The sequence below is a fragment of the Penaeus vannamei genome, chromosome 30, assembly GCF_042767895.1.
Source record: "Penaeus vannamei isolate JL-2024 chromosome 30, ASM4276789v1, whole genome shotgun sequence".
In the NCBI taxonomy this organism is placed as follows: Eukaryota; Metazoa; Arthropoda; class Malacostraca; order Decapoda; family Penaeidae; genus Penaeus; species Penaeus vannamei.
The window spans coordinates 9,121,552-9,131,551 of record NC_091578.1 but is presented as its reverse complement, the minus strand read 5'-3'; the positions used below and the strand labels follow the sequence as shown (position 1 = coordinate 9,131,551).

The 10,000-nt window shown below is 35.3% G+C and overlaps 2 protein-coding genes across 7 annotated transcripts in view; both read right to left on the bottom strand.

Annotated features, from left to right (window-relative positions):
• Nucleotides 1–1,737, bottom strand: part of LOC113824245 (gastrula zinc finger protein XlCGF49.1) — a 1,769-nt gene extending 32 nt beyond the window's left edge. The window contains exons 1-2 of the mRNA XM_027376985.2: nucleotides 1,541–1,737; nucleotides 1–656 (exon numbers count right to left, since the gene is read on the bottom strand). The exon at nucleotides 1–656 is cut by the window's left edge and continues 32 nt beyond it. Coding sequence (XP_027232786.1) covers nucleotides 228–656; nucleotides 1,541–1,591 — 480 coding nt within the window. The 5' untranslated portion in view covers nucleotides 1,592–1,737 and the 3' untranslated portion in view covers nucleotides 1–227. The remainder of the gene's footprint in view (nucleotides 657–1,540) is intronic.
• Nucleotides 1–10,000, bottom strand: part of LOC113819938 (zinc finger and BTB domain-containing protein 14) — a 93,452-nt gene that overhangs the window by 43,587 nt on the left and 39,865 nt on the right. The window contains exon 6 of one of the 6 annotated variants that reach the window (XM_070142910.1): nucleotides 3,299–6,271. The exons of 4 other annotated variants lie outside the window; for them this stretch is intronic. In XM_070142910.1, coding sequence (XP_069999011.1) covers nucleotides 5,840–6,271 — 432 coding nt within the window. In that variant the 3' untranslated portion in view covers nucleotides 3,299–5,839. Of the gene's footprint in view, nucleotides 1–3,298; nucleotides 6,272–10,000 lie in introns of those variants that run through there. One more of the 6 variants, XM_070142908.1, reaches the window with a different exon arrangement.

The following is a 10,000-nucleotide window of genomic DNA, read 5'->3' as shown; positions in this document are numbered from 1 at the left end:
TACAGTTCTTACAGTAGAAAATATTTACAAAGTAGTATAATATATTTTGTGGGACTAGCCGCAGATTAATGAAATGTAATGAATTTAACAGAGAATGAAAGGACTGTGTACATTCACACACGCACACATATATACATATATCCAAAAATGGCCATCACTTATTTACAACTTTTGCATTTGAAATTTCAATTAGCTATCTAAATCTGATCAATACTTAATTAAGACTTTCATATTGGAGTATCTTTTGTGACATGATTTAACATGTGCACTTTCAAAGAAACCTTTTGTGTTGACTGAAACGGGCAATATGGACACATGAACCTCATCTCAGACGCATGCCTTCTCAAGTGAACATTTAGAGAACTCCTCTGGGAAGCAGTGTAAGAACAATGGGAACAGCTATATGGTTTTTCCCCAGTGTGTAGATTAATGTGATCTTTGAGAAGCTCCTTTCTTGAAGCACTATAGGAACAATGGGGACAGGAAAAGGGTCTTTCCCCAGTGTGTTTAAGGGTGTGCCTCCTAAAATTGTAAGTATCGGTAGTACTGTAGGCACAGTGTGGACACTGATGCACCTTGCTCGAGGAGGTGAGGCCCTGCCATTCTCCTGCTGTTCTTCTTCCATCTGTCCATGGATAGCTAGCCTCTTGCTCCACCTGTAGAGGAGGCTTTATCTTACTTTTCATAATAGTGTAATTTTGTCAACTCTTAATCACACTCAGTTCATAAATTCTTTGTAAAACAATGCTAATCAATTAATAAAACTGATAATAACACAGTATAAAAAAAGCAGATTAAACTGCTGAATGGTAGACAAAAATACTTCTATAATGCAGAAATTTAACACCACATATCAGACAGCCTTCACTGAATAATCCATGGAGATCTTTTGGAGCATAAAAAATCAATGGTAATGTAAATATCACTTTCAAAATTTTTATACAGCCATAAAAAGAAGGAAAAAAAATATATATATAGTAATGGTAATCAGGGATGACCTCTATCTGTCAAACAATTTTCATGATTTTCTTTCTTTGTTTTACATTCAACAGTTTCGCAGCAATATATCTTTAAAATGGGTTATAGAATACATACAAGGCCTGAAGCTTTTCCAACAGAATAGCCCCTAACATCCCAGAAAGTTTTCCATAAAATAAGACGAGAACACTAATTCATGACCCCAAAGCCAGTATTTTTGTGTTTGTACCATTTTCTTACAACAGACTAGCCATCAAGGTATTCTACTTCATACACTCAGAATTCCTAGTCACTTATTCATGTAAACAGAGAGGTATCCTATTTTTATAAAAGAGGTAATCAATACACAGTAAATTTCTATTTTCCTTTCCTCAGGGAATATGATGTCCTGCCTTATGAGTTAACACATGGCTATTCAACTTAGACTTCTGGAATGTTTTGAAAGGACAGTATGGGCATGTAAATGATCGTTCATTGGGAGAATGTCTCCTTATGTGAACATTTAAGCAACTTCTCTGAGACGCACTATATGGGCAATGGGGACAGTTATAAGGTTTCTCACCAGTATGGATATTAATGTGTTCCTTGAGAAGTTCTTTCCGAGTAGTGCCATAAGAACAATATGGGCAAGAGAAAGGTCTCTCTCCAGTATGCTTCAATATATGTCTACGCAACTTAAAGGAATCAAAAGTATTGTAGGCACAGTGCGGACATTGGTGCACCCTGCCCGAGGTGACAGGGGGGCTCTGCCATTCCCCTGCTGTTCTTCGTCCATCAGCCCAGTCAGAGTTTGTGTCCCGCTCCACCTGCAGAGGAGGCTTCATCTTACTTGTTATTGCAATGTAATAGTCATCTAATTTTCCTTCTTTTCCCCATGAGGACTTCACCAGTAAATTACTCACTATGAAAACAAGCTTTCAACAGATAAAACTAATTGAAAAAATAACAAGAAACGATAAAAAAATAAAATAAATAAAAATAAATAAATAAATAAATAAATAAATAATAATAATAATGAAGAGCAATCTACCAAGAGTGTAGATTGACGTAAAAAGTAAAACATTAGTGTTTCTGCGAGTGTGTGCATGTGGGTGTGTGTGAATGTGTGTGTATATGTGTGTGTACACAATTGAGTGCAAATGTGCGTAACTGTGTCTATATATGTGTATGTCTTATATCTGCATGACTATTCATGTTTTAAAAGTGTATGTATGTATGTAAGTGAATGTATGTACATCATATAAATCTTATATTTCTCTTAATATATTATCACAGAAAAATAAAATCAATTCTGTTTATTTCTTCCTACTTGTGCCACACAACTACCTTTCCAGTTTTGTTTGTTGAACAATACAAGACAACTAGTGGCTACATCTGTTGTATGGTATATACAATTAGTTGAAGAGTTTGTAGTTCCATTTAAATAATTTTTTGAAATAATCAAGTGCAATCAGGGTTGGGAAACAAAACTAAAAATAGCATAGCATTCGCTTAGGGCAATAATAAATCAGAAATTCAATAAAATGAGTTTTAAGCTACAATAATTCATGTAAAACAAACTTACTAATATGACTGGTTTCTGATAGTCAGAAATTGACCAAAGTTTTAAATTGCAGCTGTGTTTGTTTCTGTACTGTATTTCAGTATTCAACTGTGTAAAAACAATAATGTTAAAGGATCTCTTCACAGATCTAACAAAAGTTCTACTATATTATTTGGTAATTTGAGAAAGAATGAATATGCCAAAGTAATTACTCATAATTACATCCTATCAAGCAGTAAAAGATCCATTGACAATTTGTTTCACCAGACCTGTCATCTGTGTTTACATGTCACAGAATGCTTTCTCCAAAATCTGGAAAGACAGTTGTGTCTTTCATTTCAGACACACAAACACGTGCCTACAAATTCACCCATACACACACATTCAATATGACAAAAATCATTTTACTTGATAATTATGGATGTTCACTTTATAAGTTCTGTGTAACATATATATATACTTTTTTTTTTTTTTTTTGTAAAAGGAGTTTAAACTTATATGTTGTTTTTCTTTGGTTTCACTTCAATAAAATGGTTGAGATTAATACATTCAATAAGACTTAGGAAACCAAACAGAAAAAAGGAAAAATAATAATAAGAAGAAGAAAAAGAAAAAAACAAACAAACTTAATTCTCTAAACTAGTGGTTCCCAAACTATCTTATAATACACCCCCTTTCTGCTTCCAATAATTTATTTATTTATATCTTAACACTGTTTAAGAAAAAAAATTCTGCTTGGATTAAAACATATGAAACAAATATTACATGCACTAGGCATTTTACTAAGTACCTGAAGTTATGAATCAGCTAGTTATCAAAATGAACTTACAGTTCAAGGAACTAAAACAATTTGAAAACATGACATATAATATGGAAATACTCATGAGACTGAAATGAAGGAGAGCGAACTTCATAGAAAACAGGTTGGATGAATGACAGAATTGTACTTTGCAAGTATGTAATGGCATTGTTATTGGAATGATTTCATTATTCTCATTAAACAATGATCTTGTAGCCTTCTCATACCACCCTAGGGGTATGAGGAGGATACAAGGGGAGAATGCTCTATAGTTTTTTGAACCACTGCTCTACACCATACAGAACAATCTACAACTTTTTCGAATCTATCCATGAAATTGTCACACTGTGGTTCAAACTTCTGGTATTTGACAGAAATTACAAGATTACACTCCCATCAGCACATTTCACATTTCCCTCTTCCTCTCCCTTTCAGTGTAAATCTGAATCACTCATTTTATGGGTCAAAAGGTGATTATTCAAGTTTGATTTTTGGGCAGCACGATATGGGCAATGCACACATGCATAAGGCTTCTCTCCTGTATGTCGACGGATATGGACTTTCAAAATGTTCTTACGGGAAGAACTGTATGGACAATATGGACAAGTATAAGGCCTTTCTCCAGTGTGGATGTTGATGTGATCTTTTAAGAGCTCTTTTCTTGCAGCTCGGTATGAACAGTAGGGACACGAAAAAGGCTTCTCTCCTGTGTGCTTCAGAATATGTCTCTTCAGCTTATTAGATTCAGTTGTGTTGTAGGGGCAATGAGGACACTGGTGGCCACTGCTGGAGGAAGGGAGGCCCTGCCAAGCGCCTGTGCTGCCTCTTACTTCGTGCCACTGGCAGTTTGATTCCAGCTCCACCTGCAGAGGAGGTTCATCTTACTCTTGATTTAAAAAGCAAAATGGACTCTTAATTCCCCTTCTGTCTTTTTTCACTCATATGTTATAAGTGATACCAAGACTGAATATTCTGTTTTTTAAATACATTTTCAGAAAAGTGAGGTGGAACATCTTGAGTATTATTAGCCCAAATACATAATTCCCCAATCCTTTTTTGAAAATACTACAGAAAAAAGAGGGAGGAGTAGGAAATGACAAAGGAGGAAGAAAATGTCAAATCACAATATTTTGCCACAAAAAATAACTTGCCATGTACTTTACACCAACTCTCTTGTTTGATAAACATATAATCAAAGGTAGCAGCTTGATGTTTACAATATTCATAAATGTTAAATAAACAAATTCACCCAAAATTTTCACATTTCCATCAAACATTTTTATACATAAAAAGCAACCACTATTCAACTTGGGTCCTGAGTTATGAGAATTCCTCATTAAGGTGAGTCATCATATGGGCCTTTAACGTTGATTTTCTAATTGCCCGATAAGAACAAATTGAACATGCATATGGTCTCTCCCCAGTGTGTGTACGAATATGAGCCCTGAGAACATTCTTCTGCGTAGCACTGTACGAACAGTGTGCACACTTGAAAGGCCTCTCCCCTGTATGTGTCATTGTATGTTCCTTTAACATATCTTTCCTTGCTGCCTTGTATGGGCAAATAGGACATACATATGGCTTTTCTCCTGTGTGCTTTAAGCTGTGTCTCTTCAGAGAATATATACCCGTTGTGCTGAATGTACAGTGATTGCAGTAATACACCCTGGTAGTGATGCCCTGTCCAGCTCCAGTGGGTGACTCATCAGTCCACTGGCTTACCTGCAGAGGAGGCTTCATCTTATTTCTTTGCAATACATGTAACATATTCATGATAGTTTCCTAACTCCAAATCAGTATCTTTTACAGATCTGGTGACTTTAAAGCTTTCATCCATTCATGAAAAAGAAGAACACTTGGCTACATTCTACAATTAACATTTCAATGTAAAGATTGTGAATGTTTTCCAATTTTTGTTCTCTCTCACTCTTACTCTCCAAGTTTAAATGAAAGGTAAAGAATTACTTTTGAAAACAATCCACTATTTCTGAAAAGAAATGCTATGTGAACAAAATTTACAGCATGTGTAATGCATCATAAAAATACAAAGAAGAAGAAGTCAAAAGTAAAGTACATCTTCAACTGACTCAAGATAATCAGCATTCTATATTCAGTAAAATAAGTAAGTGCACTCATATAACAGGCAAACCCATAATCAATCTAAAATGTGTTGTAAATTAAATATACTACAAATATTCCATACTGAAAGTAGGAATAACAATTTTACCATGATTGCAGCCAGTACTTAGGTGTCACATGTAAATGATATGTATAAATACTAAAAGATTTTCTTTAATAACACATTCATGGTCTACATTACATGTAACTGTATAAATTGCAAAAATGTATCTAAAGTTACCAATCATTCCTTTACATATGAGGCATTACAATTTTCTTACCACATGCTATTTTACTGGATAGCTTTGAAAGTTACTATGAGATGTAATATCTCTTTTTCTATGCGGATCATTTAATTTTCAAACATGCTATCCTGCTGGGCTTCAAATGCAACTCTGTTCTTATGTAATTGTGCCATCCATCTTGTGTTTTTGCAAATGGGTATTCAAACATGACTTTTGGGTGGCACGGTAAGAACAATAAAAACAGGCATAGGGTTTTTCTCCAGTGTGCCTGCGTATGTGAATCTTCAGAATGTTCTTGTGCGATGATCGGTATTCACAAAAGGGACAAGAATATGGCCTTTCCCCAGTATGCGTATTAATGTGCTCCCTCAAGAGAGCTTTTCTAGTAGTACTATAAGAACAGTACTGGCAAATAAATGGCTTCTCTCCAGTGTGAGTAAGAATATGCCTCTTGAGTGTTTGGCTAGCAGGAGTGGTGTATGTACAGTGAGGGCACTCAAAGATCTTCCTTTTGGGGGAGGTGAAGTCCTCCCAATCCCCTATGCTTCCTCTGCCATCAGTCCATTGATAGGTAGTCTCCCGCTCCACCTGTAGAGGAGGCTTTGTCTTATTCTTTATACTGGCGATCCCATGTCTTCTTTATTATCTTCTGTGGATGACTTATCTGGGTTCCCATAATCAACATCTATACTCAGATATCTTTTGCTTGAGGCATAGACATCCTTGAGATAAATGACTGACTGAATGCAACATGTCTGAATAATATAACTCTATTTCATATAATTGTCAAGTACATCATTAGCTCTCTTCTTCATGATTAATTTTTAGTAATTATCTGACAACAATGGTGAGTATGTTCAAATTCCTGACAATCAATACTATTATGAAATAAATAAAAAGAACTACTTGAAACAAATGAGAAAATGCACAATCCTTGGCAACTTCCAGGATATATACAACTGTACAACTTCTCTAAAACCAGGGTTATCAAATTTATTTGAAGATAATCTTCTTCCTCAAAATAGAGAATAAGAGACCTACAACTTCAGGCATTTTGCATTTATATACATATCAGATTAATGAAATTCTGACCTTCATTCTCTGTTGCATGACAGATAATGGATAGGACACTTGAGTTACAAACAGTAATGTAACTTGTCAGAATACTTAAATAATAACTACCTTTTTGACAAACAGTAATGTTTATTTTTTCGGGTATCTCGTATGTGGGAGACCAGTCGTTACTGGGTTAACCCCTATGATCCAGATGATGTGACCATCACATCATGAAAATATTGGACTTGAAGGGGCGGGTAAGATGAACATGCCATCATGGGAAAATTTTGCTGTGGGTTGGGATGACACGAACTCGTCGTCATGAGCATTTCAGCAGGAGGCTGGGGTGACGGGAATGATTCGCAAATAAGGCAAAAACCTCTTAGAAGGTTATCAGATTCGATGGGCATCTAAAAAGGAGCTTTTGCATTATTTCCATCAATGAACAAGTGTGGAATGTACTGTCTGTCAGCCATGACTGGAAGAGCACCAGCTTCTGGGAGGATGATAATTCTGTGCTTAGGATTATGTTCCTGGCAACCGTGACCAGTGGCACAGATTGTATTGCAGAAAACTGAATATCATAGAAAAAAAATTATACAAATAGCAAAATGTTACTTATTATTATCATTATTGGACCAAGGATAAAGAATATCGAATGACAAATATAGACATGTGACATACAGGATGTGAACCACATTCAATTTAGCAATGACGAATCAAAAACAAAGAAAAAGATTTTCCCATTTGTCATATGCTGCTTAACCCATTCGTCCCGGGTGTCACATATATGGGACACAGGGAAAAAATAAACAGTGTCGGGCTGCCCGCCAGTGCGATGCTGTCTCGGAGCCGTGCTCCGCGGCAGAAGCGGCGGGCGGCCGGGCGGGCGGACAGACTCCGGGGAAGCTCCGCCCGCCGATTTTGTAGCTGCCCGGATTTTTTACATTTTGGCTACAAAATGTACCCCGGCGCGGGTGGGTTAAGAAGAAACTGAAGAAAATCTTAAACCAGAGTTTCCCATTTTCTAATCATGCCAGTCCAGTAGATACTTGAGATTGACAGATGCAATCGGATAGCATATATAACTTTCTGAGAATGGTATAAGGACTAATGGCTCAACATACTGCCGACACATAAAACAAATTCTATGATGAACATATAGAATGGACATCCTTCCTGTAATGCGAACTGCCATTTCATATCATTTATTGTAAGAGTGGAGTAAATCACAGTTCAGACTAATCCCTGTGACTACAATAGGCTAATGCCCAGGTAATTTCTCTTAAACCATGCAAGAAAATATATAACCTCATATACATGACTGGGGTGGAAAATTACTTTCTTCCATGAATCAAATAATATAAAACATCTCTCACACTCGAGTCGATTGCTTTCATATCAACACCCTGGCAATAATTGCCTCAGGATTATCATTGTTATTATACCTAAAAATAAAATGCATTAGAAATTCACGAAGCTCTTTATATAAATAACATTTCCCAGACATTTTGGTCAGTTACACACTATTCGAAACCAGTGTTCTTGATGCAATAAAAATGTTTCCTACATCAGGTCACTCTCAAATATAGTGCCAATCCCCTTTCAATGCTATAAATTTGAAGCAACTATTTTCTCTTGTGTATTTACCATTCCATCCATAGCAATGAAAAAATTTAATAATTACCCATCAATAACAAAAATACTAACCATAATAATAATAATGATGAAAATTAGCAACATCAAATAATCATAATATACTGAATAATAATCTTCAAAATCTAACTCGTTTCATCACACTTCTTGTGACTCATCAATTCCTTTCTAAAACAGGTGTGACAAGGGGGAAGAACAGAACAGAAACCATGCTCACTGTTTTATCTATTCAACACATTCTAATGCCTTGAAAATGTGATGATAAAACTCAAAAAGTCTCCTTTATTTTTGGTCTGCAAATATTTGTGCCCATTAACCTACTAGCTTCTTATATCATATATAAACCCATGTGAAAATCCTTCAGATTCAACAAATGCAATGTAATATTTTAAATGACTGGTATATGCTGTAAAAATTTAGTAAAATTATCAACTACCTTAATTCAAAATTGACTAATCTGATTTTCATATATCATCTGGTATCTGGTATCTTCTCCTGCATTAAATTATTCATTCTTTATCTATTGATCTATATTGATCTATATGTTTTTCATTAATATGAAAACAAGTGATAAAAATTATGGTTGTCAAAGGACACTAAAAGAAAGAGACAAGAAAAGTATTAAGATAGTATACCATCTAAGTAAATAGAAGTAAAAATTATAGACAAACAAAAATCATCAGTGACAATGAAAAATACTGCAAAAATAATAATAATAATAATAATAACAATAATAATAATAACAACACCAGTAAGCCATAACAATAACAACAGCTACCAATATCTTATCAATGAACAACTAATATCAAAAGAATTAATTCATTCTTTTTGAATTTATCAATTTTCTGTGAAAACATACATAGAACTCTAAAAATCCTCCCAGTATAGCCACATTTCACGAGAAAATCCTCTTAACTCACAACTAAGACTGATGATGTGAAAAGATGTGTCTTTGCAAGCTAAATTTCTGAGTCGCTCTGAAGGAGCAGTGATCACACGCATAGGGCCTCTCTCCACTGTGTGTATGGAAATGTCTTCTCAAGTTCTCTGGTTGGGTGGTTCGGAATGGACACTGAGAACATGCGAATGGTTTTTCTTTAGTATGCGTACGGATATGCTTCTTGAGACTGGTGGTGTATGGGGTGACGTAAGGACAGTAGGGACACTGGTGCGTTGTCCTAGTTGTAGGCACAGTCTTGGCTCCTAGGACATCTCTTCTACTCATTCCCACCTGTTGGTGATGCTATCCTTAAGTACTTGATTGACAGGGCATCCATTAGAGTGTATGTAAGCGTATGATCTTAGGTCTACCAAAAAAGAAGAAAAAAATTTAGCTAGGAAATATACCATGGTATCTCTACCCTTGCTGACAAAGAAAGAATAAAAACTGGATAAGAAATGAAAAATCAGTAATTGGTCTCTGGTAACATGTATGTTGCAACTCTTCAGTTCTGTTGATATTCAATAACTGTTTAAATACTGTAACATCATAATCATACACATTAGAACAATGCTATATTCCACCAACTGTTTTTACGTTTCCTGTACCTAGATGAATTGTTTCTACTTTTAGCATTTGTGCATAATTATAGATTTCCATATAAA